General features: G+C 52.4%; 1 protein-coding gene across 5 annotated transcripts in view; it reads left to right on the top strand.

Annotated features, from left to right (window-relative positions):
• The window catches only part of TRAF1 (TNF receptor associated factor 1), a 30,797-nt gene that overhangs the window by 10,103 nt on the left and 2,560 nt on the right, over positions 1–18,134 (top strand). For 3 of the 5 annotated variants that reach the window (XM_058694335.1, XM_058694333.1, XM_058694332.1), the window contains exons 2-8: positions 763–1,014; positions 1,113–1,503; positions 3,359–3,443; positions 12,045–12,110; positions 12,595–13,005; positions 14,953–15,130; positions 17,079–17,227. In XM_058694335.1, the coding sequence (XP_058550318.1) occupies positions 1,364–1,503; positions 3,359–3,443; positions 12,045–12,110; positions 12,595–13,005; positions 14,953–15,130; positions 17,079–17,227 (1,029 nt within the window). In that variant the 5' untranslated portion in view covers positions 763–1,014; positions 1,113–1,363. Of the gene's footprint in view, positions 1–762; positions 1,015–1,112; positions 1,504–2,557; positions 2,966–3,358; positions 3,444–12,044; positions 12,111–12,594; positions 13,006–14,952; positions 15,131–17,078; positions 17,228–18,134 lie in introns of those variants that run through there. The other 2 variants (XM_058694336.1, XM_058694337.1) reach the window with 2 other exon arrangements.

An 18,134-nucleotide genomic window follows, 5' to 3' on the forward strand; every position in this document is an offset into this window, starting at 1 on the left:
AAAGCTAGTAAATGGAAGACCCAGGATGCCAACTCCCATCTGTCAGACCTCAAAGCCCATGATTTGAAATCACTATGAAAGTTTGCAAAATCCAGCAGGATAGGAAGATGTGGATCTAGGTGAGAAAACAGGCTGGGATCTCTGCCCTCCATCCCAGCTCTGTAAGCGCCACCAAGTTGCCTTGTTTTTTGTCCCTCGCGCTTGGGTAAAAGAACACGGACCTTAGAGTCCCACAGACCTGTTGCTGATGCTCCACTACTGGGGGCTTTGACTTTGGACCAGGCATCTCGTTCCTCTGTGTCTATATGCGGCCAGTGGATTCTCAGCAGGTTGCTCTATGGAATAGGAAGGAAAATGTTGCCCAGGATGCAGAAGACATACCAGCGACCATAGTTCCTACACAGCCATGGGTCTCCGTCCCACTTGGCCGCTGAGCCCAACTCCCTGTGACCTAGTATTTATTTCGAGCTTTGTTCTCCTCAGAGCCAGGACGTGGTAGCACCTGACCCAAGTATGTGGCCACCTATGACTTCCTGAGTGGGGCATTGCGGGGGGAGGGCCCAGATCATGGTCCTGAGGCCTAATTTCAAAGGAGGGGAGAGCCCTGTGTCATCACCGTGACTGACGAGGAATGCCACGGGCAGGGCCGGGGCATCAGAAGCCTCTCAGCTGCCTCCGGTGGCTTGGCCACCGGCTTCCAGAATCTCAGAGCCCAGAGGGGCCTTGGAGACAACCTGTTACGACTCCTTTTTTTTTTTACAGATGAGGTTAAGAAGACCCACTGTGAGGAAGTGACTGTTACCTGAGACACTCTGGCCAGCGCACAGCTAAAGCACCTGGAGCTTGCATTTTTGAACCAGCCTCAGAACCCTGGGGATTTCCACTGGGGCGGTGAGCACCCTCACTGAGAATTCTAGGCTGCGTCAGGGTGCCAGGGAACACCGGCTGTGACCGCACCACTGAAGTCCCCAGGAGGAGGAGGAGGAGGAGGAAGCCAGCAGGAAGCAGCCCAAGGTGCTCAGAGAGGGGAACTTTTCACTGCAGTTCCTGAAAATCCGCGGCACGGTTCTTTTTTCTCTCTGACTTGTTTTCTTTTCTCTCTCACTTTAAAGAATGACTGGACACTCCTAAAGCCTTCAGTCACCATCCAGGGGATTTTTTGCACCACAAAGGGTAATTCCTGCCCCATCCCTGCTGTGACTCAGCCGTGACGTTGAACCACACAAGCCAGCAAAAAGATAAAGTTGTCAGACTCCTGCTCACCAGAGAGAACTCACCTCTTCTCTCAGCACAGACTTTACAGGCCTGGTCCCCGCCCCAGAGGAGCGTAGACGGGCCCCCCAGGCCAGCCTGGGACCCCGGGATGGCCTCTGGCTCAGCCAGCAGCCCCCGCCCAGCCCCTGATGAGAACGAGTTTCCCTTTGGGTGGCCCCCCACCGCCTGCCCGGACCCACCAGAGCCCAGGGCCCTCTGCTGTGCTGCCTGTCTCTCTGAGAACGTGAGGTGAGGGGTCGGAGGAGCAAAGGGTGGGTGGGCAGGGAGGGACCCCTGACAGGAGGAGAGGGTGAGAGGAACCGATGGCTTTAGGCAGGTGACCACCTGGCCGGGCCTCAGTTTCCACACCCTTTCCATGCAGTCCATGCCACTGGCCCTTCTGACTGGTGGTGGAGAGAGAAGCAGGCACTGAAAGCTGTCCTCACCCCTGCAGAAGGCCACCCAGGGCAGGGGGCGGTGGGGGGGGGGGGGCGGGCTCTGTAGCCAGCGGGGCTACTTTCTGCCTGTGTGGCCTGTGCAAAGTGCCTAACATCTCGAAGCCTCAGCTTCTCCGTCTGTAAAATGCCTGCAAAGCTCTTTTCTGCCTCCCGGGATTGGTACGAGGCCCAACCAACAACGCACGAGCGAGTTCTTGTCAGGATGAGCATAAGCTCCCATAGCAAATGACAAAGTGCCATAAAATACATCTCTTTCCACGATACCACCCACCTCCTTATACTGTGTGCTGGCAGTGCTTTTAAAGGGGAAGCAGATGTCTATGTTTATACACATCTATATTTATCTATTTCTGTATAATATATTAGATTGTGTATATCTGCATATAAATACAGATACATGTACTTACATAGAATATACATTTTACATATGTATCGAGTACATATAATATACATCATACATGCTGTATATAATATGTAAAAACGTGTATATTTGTAGTTACAATATAAATAATTCAGGTGTGACAATATGATCATCCACATCCCATCCGAGGCAACTATTATGCGCCTGCTGTGTGCTAAGCACTGTTTCCTTGGCTCTTCCAAGAAGGCAGGAAAGGTGGATACCGTTACTATCCTGTTTTACAGATGGGGACAATGAAGCCTAATGGAGAGATTAGGGCAGCCTGTCCCCGGTCAGCTTCCTGGCCACCGTGCTCCCAAACTGCCTTGCGCCAACGTGACCTTTGCTTGGGGCTTTGCCTGGGGAGGCTGTGAGGAGTGGAGAGGATGTGGCTGTGGAAAAGCCAGGCGGGGAATGGGGGTGGGGGGAGGGCGGGGAGCAAAGCTTGACTGCTTTCACCATCAAGCTGATTTTGGGGGGGTTCATCTCAGGCTTTTTGCAACGGGTCTCTTCTGCCCAGCTCCTGAATCGGTCTGCACCTGGCCAACCCATACGTGCCCGAGGCCTCATTTTCCTCCCGTGTAAGCTGGGCCTGACGGGTGGCTCTCACTGTGGCTCAGAACCCCTCGGGAGCTTTCTCAAAGCACATAGATCCATGTGTCATTGCGCTCAGAGTCTGACACCCACTCCTGGTTAGGAAACCCAGGCTGGTTGTTCTCTGAGGCCCCTTCTTATTCTGACTGTGCTCATCCGGAATTACTGAAAGTAAGAGACCCAAAGCCTAATAGAGGAAGCCGGGAAGAGCAAATATAACCACACATCCACAAATCCCTACCAGAACCCCTGGGCTCAGGTATATTTTGGAATTCGGGACTTTTTCAGATTTTAGAAAAGGAAGTCAGTGCATTACTACGTTATTCTTCCAGCGGGGACAGGGGCATGTTAATATTTCTGCCGTGAAACAGAAGGGCTCACACTACGTGGGGTAGATAAGGGCGAAGATAGCCTCCAGTCACCCCAGGGCAGGTGTAGCAGCTAACTGAGCTCACTGCGAACTGTGGGAAGGTACCGGGTGCCCAGTACTCTTGAAGTTTGGGAATGGTGGGTCTGGGGCTGCGGACCTACCTGCACCTGAAATCAGCTGCGAAACCGGGCACGGCCTGGGCGTTTGCAGCGACAAGGATGGAGGTTGGTGCCGAGAAGCCACGAATGCTTCACTCAGCAGGCTTTGTTCATGTGTCCCCAGGAATGGCGAGGATCGGATGTGTCCAAAATGCAGAGGGGACGACCCCCAGTCTGTAAGCCCAGGAAGCCTTCTGTCTCAGGAGAAGGTACGTGGCACGGCCTGGAAAGAGTATTTGTCCTTTTTTTTTCCCTTTTGTCGAGGTGGAAGCCATTGGGCAGCTGCCCACAAAGTCTCTGGAAGATACCTGCCCCCTTGTCTGGAGTCTGGACTGCATCAGTTTGTAAGCAGTGGGGGGACTGACATTCACAGTGGCAAAGGGACTTACCCAAAGATACCTCGCCGATCTGTGACAGATTGAGGGCGAGGACACCAGTCTAGACCAGAGGTCTGCAAGCTACGGCCCATGGGCCACATCTAGCTTGCCCCCTGTTTTTGTTTGTTTGTTTGTTTGTTTGTTTGTTTGTTTGTTTGTTTTTTGTGTGTCCCACAAGCTAAGAATGGCTTTTATATTTCAAATGGTTTTAAGAAGCCAAAGGAATGGCATCTTGGGACACGTGAAAATTTTATGAAATTCAAACTTCTGTGTCCATAAATAAAGTTTTATTGGTTTGCAGCCACTACCTGCTCATTTATTTACGTATTGTGTGTGGCTGCTCTTGCCCTACAACAGTAGAGGTGAGTAGTTGCCACGGAGGCTTCAAAGCACTAAATATTTGCCATCTGGCCCTTTATGGACAGGTGCATCACCTCTCGATCGAGACACTTCTTTCTGCCCCTGTATCCAGGGACAAGGAGAGGCATTCTCAGCTTCTGTCTCAAGTTCCGCTGTGCTTCTAGGAACAAGAAATAGCTTTGGACGTGTGAGGAGCCAAAGACACATTCTCAGGCACCGCAGTTTATAACTCTGTCCCTACCAAGCTGGAAGAACCCTCACCAGGCATGTCTCCAGGGCAGATTCCCGCATGCCGACCGGATCTGGTCCAGTCCCCCCGGTATATGACAAAGTGATAAGAATAAGGAAATTGTAGTGAGTTTGTGGGGGGGGGGGGGGTTTGTTGTTGTTTTATATAAAACTAGAATCTTTTCCACTTATAGAATCAACCTTTACCCTGGGATTATGCCCTCCCTGTACGTGTCTTTGTACAAATGAAACGACAGTGATAGTAGATGGCGGGATTTTTGATAAAGTGTTTACTTGGTAAAATTTAAAAAAAAGTGGCAGTCTTTATGTTAATCTTCTGGCTTAAAAAAAACAAGACAAAACTTGTATTGGTCCCAAGCTGTAAGAACCATAGCTCTAAATCCACACCCCTGGTCTTACACGTAGGGCCCCAACACCCACTGGGGAGTCTCGGCGTGAAACGCCCTAGTGACCAGGGTCTCACCATTCGGCCGCCCTCCCTGTCTGCGAGATACCTGGCTTCTTTCAGCCCAAGTTCCCTCCTTGTCCTGAAACCACAGCCCAGCGGTCTGGAGCCTGGTGACCAGGGATGTTGTAGACTCCGTGCTCGGCCAAGATAATGCCCATGCCTGCTTCTCCATCTGTAAAACGAAGAAGCGAACTTGGCTTCTGCCAAGCCTTTCCAGGACCTGTGATGTCCAGAGTACCTGTGTGGGCGTCTCTCCTTCCCTCCTGTGGAAGCCAGAGGCCGACAAGTCTCCACACCTTCCTCTCCCTTCTCCATCCTGGCCCCCTTCCTGCAGAGAGTTGGAGGAATTTCCTGCCCCCGACCAGAGCTGGTTTTGAGGCCCCCCCCCATCCTTTCCTCAGCAGCCCCTCCCCTGCAGGCCCTCAAGGAAATAAGAGTGAGGACCCGATGCATTTTTCTAGAACTGTACACGTTGCAACATGGTATAAGAGCTAATTGGATACACTGAGGCAGGCCTCCCCGTTGGGACGTGCTAGTGAGCTAACCCTGAGACCCCAGCAGACCCCTGGCTCTGCGGGGGACCCCCCCACTCCACCCGCAAAGAGGAGGCCGTATGCTACATGCCTTCTGAGGCCCCTGCCTGCTTGAGTGCTCCAGGAAGATCGTTTCCAATTTGGTTTATGTTTGCCTCTTAACAAAATTAATACACACGCCTTGTAAAATCTCGGATAATATAAGTAAGAGAGAGTTTAGATCTCTCCAGGGCTTTTAATTTCTCATCTGTGTGAATCTGACTGAGGGGGAGCCTGACACCCCGTAACCTTTAGTTGTCCCCTTTCCTTCTGTCCCAGCTCCCGAGGAACTTTAGGGGATCCTGGCATCCTGCAGGGCACAGTTTGAAACTTGCCGCCTTAAATCCAATGAAATGACTCTAGTGGTGGAATGATAGGAACCGTGACAGGCTTCCAGGTGGGAGCGGGTGCTGCCTGCGTGGGAGGCCTTTGCCTCTTGGGCACAGGCAACGGCAGACCCCATCCCCACCCCCACTTCCCCGCCTGAGGAGGTCGGCACTGCACCCCCAGTGGAAAGCTGGGGGCCAGCATGAGCCAGAAGTCTCACACCTGCACAAAGCCACGACTGGAAAGACCAGAGGTTCCTCTGACCCCTCCCGCCCCTGATGGGAACTTTGGGGGACTTTTGACCAAAGCAGCTGATTAGGAGTCAACACTTTGCGTATGTGGTCATCCTGAAGTTTGTGCATCTGGGGAAACCTGGGAGATGGGGTGCGGGGTGGCCGGAGTCCGGCCGAGTCCAGCCCAGAGGTGCCCGGCCTTGTGAACACTTTCCATGCCATCTGCTCATCGGCGTGTCCTTGTCTTCTGACTTCATTAGAGTAACATCTGTCCCAGAAATGCTCACAGCCACGGGCTGATTAGCTAACGTAAGACACAGATATTAAAGGATCACCGTTGGCCTAGTTAGAGGCTACATTCTTGCCTGGAATGACGTTCCTATAGAAGTGACCGTGAAATAGGGGGCAACGCAGTGGCTGGAACATCACGTTCAATTCTGCCTGCCTGCGACACTGTGAATACGGTGACGTCTCTCACTCTCTTCCCTTGGAGACGGCTCAGGAAGGCCAAAAGCAAGCTGGCATCTGATGCCGGTGGCTGACAGTAAGCCACGGGCTCGTTACCTCCTGAAACAATCCCTTCTGCCTCTTGGTTCCTCTTTGGACTGAGCCGAAGTCTGTTTCCCTTACGGCCACGAAAGGCAAGTCAGTCATAGGCTTCTGTCCCCCAAAGCAGGCCTGCATCTGTGAGAAGACACTGACCGTGTCCCTCTGGAGTCTGTCCCCCGTCTCTGTGCGTTTGAGATAACTGTTTCTCCCATTTCTCGGTGTCCCTTGATGTGTGATGCCTGGAAATGAACCCCTGCACCCTTACACTTCTGAACTTGATAGTTACATCTGTAACCTTGTCGACCCCATGACATCCTGTGTCATGGGTGATGGTAATATTCCTATTTTACCTAGATTTTAGGTAATATATTGAGGCTCAGTGAGAAGGTGTGCCTGAGCCAAAGTCATACGACAAGGCGGGGGGGGGGGGGGGGGAAGGCCAACCTAGGCCGATGGCGTCTTCTCTTGGGGGATCACCCCAAGTGTTTTATGCAGGTTTAAATAATACAGTCAGCCCAAAGTACTGGAATCCACCAAGTGCTGTGGAAAAACAGGAATAGGAAAGACTGCTTTCTACTAGGAGACTCAGGGAGGGCTTCCTGGAGGAAGTGGTGAGCTGAGCAGAAGGTCCCAAAGAGGAAACTGGCTCGGGTACAGAGGAGGGCAGGAACTGGCAGGTAGACAAACACTGACCCGGCCCGCCCTGTCGCCATAAAGTGCCTATCTCTCAGCTGACACCAGAGCAAGACCTGAGCCAGCCTCTGGGTCTGATGCAACAGTGTGGTCGGTGCCTGGCCCACCACAGGCCCTGTGTTCTGTTCAGTGGCTTCACAGAGGCCCTTCTTCTGCTCTGGCACTCTCTTATTGCTCTCACATTCTCGGAAGCCCACAGGCCCCCAAGTGGGGGGGGGGCCTCTGGATGACCCCATCACAAAGGGCCTGGGTAAGCAGGGTGGCTGGGAACACCACACGCCCCCAGACTTCTCGGATACAGACAGAAGGACAAGTGTTCCCTCAGGGCTGGGGTTTTGTTTTCTGTTTCTGTTTCCTCTTCAGAGAAAATTCCACTGCGAATTTTATTTTTAGCAGTTTGCAGGCGGTGAGGCCACTCACACAGGGGCCGCTCATGGCACCAGACATATACCAGGCTTGGCCCTGGACAGATGCCCCGTTCTTCCTCTGCAATCCCAGCCTGATTCCCTCTCCTGCCCCTCAGTCCCCAGCCTTCAGGTGAGGCCACCCTTTGGTGAGAGGAGGGACCCTGGTCATGGACTCCAGGCCCCTGGCTTATACCTCGTCTTTGCCCTGGACTTGCATCACCCCCTGCAAATCACTGGTCGTCCCTGAGCTTCAGATTCCCCGCTTGGACGACAAGCAGAACCTCAAAGCCCCAACCTCCTCCTCATGGTGCCGTGAGATCCGATGGGGCGGGCGCTCACACAGGTGCCCAGAAGGCAGCAAACCCTTGCAAGGTCCTGGAACTACGGGACAGGAGACCCAGACCCAGCCTGGTGTGACCTCAGACGCGCCATGACTCAGTTTCCCCATCTGTATGAAGAGGAAGCTGCTGGCACCCTGCCTGCCTCCAGAGATCACTGCAGGGATCCCACGAGATAACACGCAAGAGTGCTTTGGTGCAGTTTCAAGACGAATACGCCGAGGATGTTCCTCGCCTCCCCAAGGAAATCGAACGGCAAAATAGGGCTTTACGGGATTAGTTATTAAGAGTTCGAGAGGTGATAAGTAAGTGAGAAGCACGTATGTGACAGCAACGGGAGAAAGAAAAAAACGTCCTAAGGGCAATGCTTAATCCATAGGAATAAAAATACAAATAATATAATACCACTGCTACTAATCGTGGCTAACATTTATCGAACACTCTGATGGGCAGAATGGTATCCACAGATGTCGACATCCTAACTCCCGGAATCTGGGACTGCATCATCTTACATGGCTGGATTGGTCTGCTCAGCCTGCGGTGACGAAACACCACAGACCACGTTGGCAGAAACAATAGAAATTTATTTTCTCATGGTTCTGGAGGCAAGAAGCTGAAAACGGGGTGGGTTTCACCTGAGGCCTCTCTCCCAGGCTTTGTCGATGTTGTTTTCTTCCAGCATCTTCAAATCGCCCGCCCTTGGTGCCCAAACTTTCTCTTGTTATAAGGACGGCAGTCCTATTGGATTAGGGGCCTTCGTAATGCCCTCATGTTGACCTCTGTAGAGACCCTGTCTCCAAACAGTCATGTTCTGGAGGTTAGGACTTCAACAGATGAATTGGCGGGGTCAGGGGAGGGCGGGGGAAGGGGGGTGGGGGGAACACAAGTCCGCCCATAACAGCGGCAAAAGGGACTTTGCAGATGTGATTAGATTAAGGATTGAATTGAAATGGAGAGACTACCCTGGATTGTCTAGGTGGCTCCAGGGTCATCACAAGGGTCCTCATAAGAGGAGGGCAGAAGAGTCAGAGTTAGAGAGTTTGGCAGCTGTTGTGCTGCGGACTTTGAAGGTGGAGGAAGAGACCGTGAGCTGAGGGATGCAGGCTGTGGCTGGAAGAAGCAAGGGAACGGGTTCTCCTCCTAGAGCTTCCGGAAAGGAACTCAGTCCTGCCGATACCTTGAGGTTAAGGCTTCCGATCTCCAGAACTGTCAAGAGAATAAATTTGTGTTGTTTTAAGCCGTTGCGCGTGTGGTATTTTGTCACAGCAGCAACAAGTAACTCATACCACCGCTTGTAAGCATCGGCTCATGTAATCCTCACAACTCCATGAGGCGGTTGGGGAGCGTACTATGATTATCCCCGTTTTGCGGATGAGGAAACTGGGGCAGGGAGCGGTTAATGACTCTCCCAGGGCTGAGCAGCCAGTGTGTGAGGTGACTGAGATGGGCTTTGCACCCCCACGGGCTGACCCCAGAGCCCGCTAACCCGTGTGGCAGTCCAAGGAGCGAGAGGCGGACTGTGGCGGGCCTGTGGGCAGCCTGGCTGGCCACCTAGGCCTCGGAAGGCCTCCCGAGTCCACCTGCCCGTCCCCTGTCAGCCACGGGAGGCCGATCACAGGCCACGCCCATCCACGCATCCTGATACATCCAGAAGGTGCTTTCCGTGCCGCAGCGCGCTTTGCCTGCACAGACCACACCAGCAAGGTGCAGCGGCCAAAAGAACACGTGCTCCTCCACCTGCGGGTGATGTCTGAAATTCCACCCTTAGTTTTGTCACTTTTGCTTCATTATCCCTTCTGTGACTCACTTCAGACTTAGGGGGCGAGAGCTTACCCCTGGTCCGTCCCTTCACTCAGGAACCGGGTCCGCTTCTAGCCTCAGGCACTCCATTGTTGCCAAGTGTTGAAAACTACCTGCTGGGAGAGGCCCTGTCGCCACAGGCTGGGTCTCTGCCAAAGCTGCCCTCTGCCCCCGCCCCGGTGAAACATCTGTGTTCCATTCCTTGCCGGGAACAAGTTGTGCTTGAAGCCCCGGGGCAGGCGGTGAAGGGGAGGGCGGCCCTTTGCTGAGCTGTGTTCTGTGCCCCACACCAAGTATACTCAGTAAACCCACAGCTCTTGTTTATTTTACTTCTAAAGAATAATAACTAGTGTGGCCTTGTATTTGCTTAGCCTAAAAGACCTCTCCTTTCCCCCCACTTTTCTCCGTATCTCCCTTCATTTTGCCGCATAACATTATTCTTTTTTAAAAACAAACAAAGCTCTTGGAAAAATCAAGGTATTACTTATACGCAATAAAACTCACTCAAGTGAATTTCGCTCGAGTTTGACGAATGCCAAGCAATGTATACATCGTGTGACCATTACAGCAAAGGTGGTGAATGTTTCCATGCCTGAAAAAGCTTCCTCGTGCCCCCCGGCTAGTCGGTCTCCCCAGCTGCGGCCCCAGGCAGCCACTGAACCCACTTTCTGTCGCTAGCGTTTATTTTTTTCTAGAATCTCCTAAGAATGGAATCATAGTATGTAGTCTTTTCTTGTAGTGTTTGACTTCTTTCACTTACCGTAATGCTCTGGGGGTTCCTCTGTGTCATTGCACGTATCGGCAGTTCAGTTCATCTGATGGCTAGGGAATGTTCCAGCGTGTGGACACAGCACACTTTGTGTATCCATTCACCCCTTGATGGATGCTTGGATTGCTTCCAGTTTGGGGCCATAATGGAGAAAGCTACTCTGAACATTCACACACACAGGGATGTGTGTTTCAGGTTCTCTTGGGTAAATTCCTAGGAATGCAATGTGTGGGTTGTGCAATAACTTTATAAGCGTGCTTTATAAGAAAGTTGCTTTTTAAGTATCATTTGACTGTATGATATACTTGCATCAATTTTTCCAAAGTTGGGTGTATCATTTTTCACTCCCAAGTTCCTCCACATCCTCACCAAAAACTGATATTGTCGCTCTTTTTTAATGTTGGCCATCTAGTGAGTAGATCGTGGTAGTTCACTGTAGTATTTCATTATACTTCGCATTTCTGGGATGATGAGTGATGTTGAGCATATTTCCATAGGTTAGTTAGTTCCTTTTCCAATGTATCTATTCATTATTTTGCCCATTTTGTTAGGTTGCTTGTCATTTATTGAATTGTGAGAGCTCTTTATATATTCTGGATACAAGCCCTTTATAGATAATATGTTTTGGAAAATTTTTTCTGCCAATCTCCCATGAGTTTGTTATTTTTTTAAATGTTTATTTATTATTGAGAGAGAGAGAAAGGCAGAGAGAGAGAGAGAGAGAGCACAAGCAGGGGAGGGGCAGAGCGAGAGGGAGACCCAGAATCCCAAGCAGGCTCCAGGCCCTGAGCTGTCAGCACGAAGTCCGATGCGGGGCTCAAACTCACAAACCGTGAGATCATGACCTGAGCTGAAGTCAGATGCTTAACTGACTGAGCCACCCAGGCACCCCCTCCCATGGGTTTATTCTTGATAAGAGATGGTGATATTGTGTGGAAAGAGCTCTGTGGCTCTGCTGCTCCATAGCTTTTCCTTCCTGGGCAGACTCTTTCCCCTCTATGAGCCTCAGTTTCTTCATCAGTAAAACGGGAACCAAAAAAACTATTCTGCCTTCCTGACAGTGTTGTTAGGGGCCCTGATCAGAATCATGATCACGAAAGCATTTTGTAAACTCCTCAGGTGCATAAGTTGGTTAACAGTGTTGTCAAGTTGCTGTCGCATCCTGTCTGCATCCCTCCCCTCAGGGCACACATTATCTGTAAGGGACAGCAGTGCAGAGCAGACATGCCTCAGTCAGTCAGGGATGGGTTGCCAAGGAGGGGTGCATTTGGGAGCAGAGGCCCCCTGGGCTTCAGGAGGAGGGAGGTGCTCAGTCATGCAGCCCAGCATGCTCCCAGTGTCTCCCCTGGGACAATGCTGGGAGCACAGCTGTGACAGACCCCCAGACCCATGGGGCCGACCAAAGAGCGAATGACAACTGTAGGGCTGGGTGGAACATGCCCCAGTGCAAGAAGTAGCAGCACTGCCCAGGATCATGACAGAGGCCTTGACCCTGTTGTGAAGGACAGTCCTGCAAGGGCTGATGCTCGAAAGAGGGCAAAGAGTCATCCAGGCAGAAGGAACAGCCTGTGCAAAGTCATGTGAGCCAGCCCAGCTCATGCCCTGGCAGATCCCAGTGCTTTGCAGGGAGCCGCAGTGGTGGCCACTGGGACACACGTGACACCTAATGACCTGGTTACTGTTTCCAGGATCACCCCGAGGTGGCTGAGGCTGAAGTTGGGTGCCCCTTTGCTGGTGTTGGCTGCTCCTACAAGGTAAGCATCCAGGTGTGAGAAAGGAGACCTGCCCACTTCAGCCCCTCCCAGATTTTCCCACAACATCAAGCTACTCCTCTGGATGTCCCTTACATTAATGACTTCCCCGAGCAACAAATCCCACTAGTGAATCATCCCCGTACTCAGGAAAGTTCTTCTTAATGTCTCACCTGCGCCCCGTAGCATCGCTAAAATACACCCCCTCCCCCACCCCCCACCCCGGGCCTCTCTCCGTGGTCCTGAATTATCAATGCACTCAAGGGCAGGGCAGAATTGTTGCTCTAGAGGCTGGGGTGCACATGGCTCAGCCTGGGCGTGTCTCATGCCAGGATCCTCATCCAAACCCCTCTTGCTACACACACCCTTGTGCTGGGTGCATGGATCTGACTTTCCTTGGCAGCCGTTGGGTGGCAGATGTCTCCCCCGGTCCCTGGTTCTCCTCAGCCTTCTCTGTTTTCACTGGCCACCCCCGCTGTCTCGACAGGGGAGCCCAAAGCTCATGCAGGAGCATGAGGTCACCTCCCAGACCACCCACCTAAACCTGCTGTTGGCGTTCGTGAAACAGTGGAAGGCCCAGCTGGGCTCTGGCCTGGGCTCTGGGCCCCTGGCCCTGGAGCAGAATCTGTCAGACCTGCAGCTACAGGCGGCCGTGGAGGTGGCTGGGGACCTGGAAGTTGACTGCTACCGGGCACCCTGCTCTGAGAGCCAGGATGAGCTGGCCCTGCAGCACTTAATGAAAGAGAAGCTCCTGGCTGAGCTAGAGGAGAAGTTGCGTGTGTTTGAGAACATCGTCGCTGTCCTCAACAAGGAGGTGGAGGCTTCCCACCTGGCTTTAGCAGCCTCCATCCACCAGAGCCAGCTCGACCGTGAGCACATCCTGAGCTTGGAGCAAAGGGTGAGCATGGGAGGCAAGCTTACCTTCAAGGCTGGCTCGGGGGTCCCCTTTGCCCCATCTTGTCTCCAGAGCAGCAGACCAGCCGCCTTCCTTCTAAGCATTCTCCGCGCACAGAGCAATCACCCCTGCCCATCAGAAATATCTCTCCCGTGCTCAGGAAGAGCACCGAGTCTCAAGTTGTAGTCCAGGGCAAACTCCTCCATCCAGCATGCTTCATTTCCTTTGCCTGAACTTCTTCCTTAATAGGATAGTCCCTTCCCAAGCATCCCATTCCACTGGTAGACATTGTTCACTATGAGAAAGTTCTTCCTTATGTTAAACTAAAATCAGCCTCTCTGTGTCTCCCCTGCATTGTTCACTATGAGAAAGTTCTTCCTTTTGCTAAACTAAAATCAGCCTCTCTGTGTCTCCCCTGCATTGTTCACTATGAGAAAGTTCTTCCTTATGCTAAACTAAAATCAGCCTCTCTGTGTCTCCCCTGCATTGTTCACTATGAGAAAGTTCTTCCTTATACTAAACTAAAATCAGCCTCTCTGTGTCTCCCCTGCATTGTTCAGGGCCCACAAAACAATTCTGCCTTCTAGTCCTCATAGAAGCCCTTCAGATATAGTGTTTCCTTCTTGAAGCTAAACATTCCTGGTGTGTTCACACCTTCATCAAAGCACATTGCTTCATGCTGTCCTCATATGCTCTGTCTCAGTCTCTAGAGAATTCCCCACACTCGGAGGGTGGTCCCAGACCAACTCCAGATAATTCACCTATCTGATAGTTCTTGGTTGAGCAAGACTATGCCCTCCTTTGTTCCAGAGCTTATACTTTTCTTGATATAACCAGTCACCATGCTAATGTTGTTTTTTGTTGCTGGGTTTTGGTTTTTGGGGTTTTTTTTTGGGGGGGGGGTGGAGGGGTGATGGTCCAGCAATACTAAATCATTGTCTCAAGTTGAGTTAGGCCTGGATTTTCGTTTCAGCTCCACCATTAACTTGCTGGGTAGGTCTGAGTAAGTCGTTTCCCCTCTCAAGATTTTAGCTTTCCCATCAGTAAAATCAGGGATTCAATTTCCTTAAAGGATACTCACTTCCATTCCTACCTTCCCTACCTGAGCATACCCAAGAATAAATCTGTATTTTTTTCAAATGTCAACAGGGGAACCCACCAGAAAAGCAAGGCACTGGGTTCAAGTGACCGAGTAAAGCCTCTCTTCATGTAACTCTTGCCCCAGTTAGAAGGAGGGCTCTCTGAGGGCAGCAACCATGGCTTCAGTCCATCAACAGCCTTCCTGGCTCTACTCTTACATGCCAGGAACTTTGCAAGGCCTGGACACAGAGAAAAATGAGCATGGGCCCAGCCTTCGTTAGGAGAAATCATCTATCTAGTAGGAAGGGCAGAAAGATGCATCTTATAAACCTGCTGTAAGGGGGGCGCCTGGGTGGCTCAGTCGGTTAAGCGTCCGACTTCAGCCCAGGTCACGATCTCACGGTCCGTGAGTTCGAGCCCTGCGTCGGGCTCTGGGCTGATGGCTCAGAGCCTGGAGCCTGCTTCCGATTCTGTGTCTCCCTCTCTCTCTGCCCCTCCCCCATTCATGCTGTGTCTCTCTCTGTCTCAAAAATAAATAAACGTTAAAAAAAAAATAAAAAATAAAAAAACTGCTGTAAGGGCTCTGTAGAACACAGACGAGAGAGAGAGACCAGCTGAGCGAGGGCAGTAGTTGGAGGCTTCCCAGAAGGGCTGTGTGTGCCAGATTCCTGATGGATAAATAGAGGTGGCCGGTGGAGAAGAAAGGCAGGGGGATTCCAGCCAGGAGGGACAGCATGAACAGAAACAGATACTTGAGGGAGACATGGTCAGGAAGGCATACTTTCAACAGATCTGTCTCTCTATCCTATCATCCCCTCCCCATCCCCAAGCTGCGTTCTGGTGTCCCTGGCTGAATGGGCTTCCCCACAGGTGGTGGAGTTGCAGCAGACCCTGGCCCAGAAAGACCAGGCCCTGGGCAAGCTGGAGCAGAGCCTCCGCCTCATGGAGGAGGCCTCCTTCGACGGCACCTTCCTATGGAAGATCACCAATGTCACCAGGCGCTGCCACGAGTCAGCCTGTGGCCGGACCGTCAGCCTCTTCTCTCCAGGTACCGGCTCCCCCCGGGGCACAGACCAGCAGGGGGAGGCAGGCTCTCCTGGACTGAGGAAACAAGCAGGGAGAGCAGCCCAACTCTGTGACTGCCATGCTGTGACCGCTGAGGCCACACTGGGACCGTGGAGGAGGCAGGCTCCCCGCCCAGCCACATGGAACTCAGGCTGTTTGAACCGGGCACACCTTCTGCCTCCCTGAGATCAGTCACATTCTGCAAATAGGAATAAGATTGTTGTCTACTTATGTGGCTATGGGCTACGAGAGAGTGCTGGAACCAGAGCTCGAGGAAATGAGAGGGGTGCAGAGGATGCTTTCCACAGGGGCATCCCGCAGGCCCCTGCCGTCAGAGAGCCAGTGGCCTAAAGTCAGGCCAGTGGAGAGTTCAGTAAAACGTGCCTTCGTAGCTTGAGGGTAGCGTGTGAGTGAGTGCTTTGTAAACCTGGCCACTTCGCATTCATTTCTGGGGCCCCTGGGCCTGGCTGGTTACTCAGTAGACTTTTCTCTGAATTAACCGGTGTCCGTTTCTGTAACAGTGTGTATATTTGTGCGCAAAGTTCTCCGACCTATGTGCTTTTCCCGACTCCTAACACACACGCGTCTAAGTAAGGGGGTGGATCATTAGGAGGATTTCTGCAAGTTACAATCTTATTATGGGTTTTTTTTTTTTTTTAAGTTTTTAATGTTTATTTGTGAGAGAGACAAAGACAGAGACAGAGTGCCAGCAGGGGAGGGGCGGAGAGAGAGGGAGACGCAGAATCCAAAGCAGGCTCCAGGCTCTGAGCTGTCAGCATAGAGCCTGACACGGGGCTGGAACTCACGAACCGCCAGACCATGACCTGAGCCGAAGTCAGACACTTAACGGACCAAGCCACCACGGTGCCCCTCTGCAAATTACAATCTTAACAGCCTCTCACGTTTGCCCCAGCTTCATACCTTCCCTGTTCCTCAGCTCCTCTGCACCTGCGACCAACAGGGCTGGGAGGAAGAGAGGCATTGGCCTTTGCTCCACAGCACAGAGCAGGGCTGGCTCCCAAAGCCGGGCCCCTTTCCTCAGGGGCAGCCCCCTTCATGGGGTGGCCTCACCTCCTCCACGTAGGCCTTTTTTCCTCACTTCTTTCCAAAGGGGGGGAAAAAGCAAGCAGTGTCTCTGGCTTCCTGTTTTACCAAAATGTAAGGGGACAGATGAGTCAGCCTGTCAGTCTGTCCCTCCTCCACCTCTTTCTGCCTGCCCCCGCCCCACCATCTTCCATCAGCCCCTCCCAGAGGGGCCCTCGTGGTGACAGCCACTGGCACCCACGCTTGGATGGCCCCTTTGGCCACCCACGGAGAGAGCCCACGGGCCCCTCTGCATAATCACCAGGGGATGATGATTCATCCCTCAGGGGCCTTCGCCGAGGTGGCGGGCAGAACTGTGAGCTGCCCCAGTCTCCCCCAGCTTCCAGGGGACCCCCACCACTTGGCCTAGGGCAGCAGAAAGAGGTCAGTGTTGTGGGGTAGGAGCCCTGGCCCCTAGGCCTGGCTCTGCCCCAGGCACACTGTGAGACCAGGGCCAGCCCACTTGCCCTTGCTGGGCTTGGTTTCCCCATTGCAAAATGCAGCTTAGTTAAATCAAAAGTGTGGTCCGGGAGCCAACAGCATCACCATGCCCCTTCAGAGATGCACATTCTCAGTCCTCGCCCGGCACGAGTGCATCAAAGTCCAGGCCCGGCAATCTGTGGTCTGACGGCGGGTTAACAGCCACTGAGCTAGATGATCTCCAAGAGCCTGGTTCTCCTTGATGCTCTGGAATGGAGAAGAGTGCTGGATTCCAGCCCCAGACGGCTTAGTCGGCTTAGTCGTAAGCCACTGACCTTGGGCACGCCTAGCACAGGTCCCAGATTCCTCGCCTGCAGGTGCAATGCCCTCCAGCTACCCCTGTGCTGACTCTGGCTTCCACATTTCAGCTTTCTACACTGCCAAGTACGGCTACAAGCTGTGTCTGCGGCTCTACCTGAACGGGGACGGGACGGGGAAGAGGACCCACCTGTCTCTCTTCATTGTGGTCATGAGAGGGGAGTATGATGCTCTGTTGCCCTGGCCTTTTCGGAACAAGGTACGGGCTGGGGGTGGGTGGGGGTGACCGGGCGGGTTGGGGAAGCCTGTGCCCTGGTCCTCTCTGCATTTCAATTTCCCTTTTATAAGAGAAGAGCCGGAGTTCACGTCTGGTATCCATGGCTATCATGAGTCCAGGGACTAAAATGCCTGGGCCAGCTCCCCGGGATGGCACGCAGAAATGAAATTCACATGCTGGGGTGAATAAGGAGAACTTCCTGGTGGAGGTGCTGGGGGGCTAGACTGAACTGGCAGCATTTTCAGAGAAAAGGGAAGGAGGCAGTTAACCGCTGCGCACCTCTTAGAATGGCCGCGATCCAAAACACTGACAACACCAAATGCTGGCAGGGACTTGGAACAGCCAGAACCCTCGTTCGTTGCTGGCAGGATTGCAAAATGGGGCACCGCCACTTTGGAAGGTAGTTTGGCAGTTTCTTACAAAATTAAACATACTCTTACCATATGATCCAGAAACCACACTCCTTGGTATTTGCCCAAACGAGTTGAAAGCTTTTGTTTTCAAAAGCCTGCACACAGATGGCCCTAGCAGCTACGTTCATAATTGCCAAAACTTGGGAGTAGCCAAGACGTCCTTCCGTAGGTGAGTGGATAATATTATCCGTGCTAAAAAGACATGAGCCACCAGGCCATCGAAAGACAGCGAGGGCCCTTAAATGCAAATCACTGAGTGAAAGAAACCAGTCTGAAACGGTCTCTACAGACTGTGTGGTTCCAGCCATATGACATTCTGGAAAAGGCAAAACTATGGAGACAGTGAAAATATCAGTAGTTGCCAGGGGTTGGGGGCGGGGGGAGGGGGCGACAAAGAGGCAGAACACAGATATTTTTAGGGCAGTGAAACTATTCTGTGTACTGTAATTCCGGATACATGTCATTGTACATCTGTC

This window comes from Neofelis nebulosa, chromosome 12, assembly GCF_028018385.1.
Source record: "Neofelis nebulosa isolate mNeoNeb1 chromosome 12, mNeoNeb1.pri, whole genome shotgun sequence".
Taxonomy (NCBI): domain Eukaryota; kingdom Metazoa; phylum Chordata; class Mammalia; order Carnivora; family Felidae; genus Neofelis; species Neofelis nebulosa.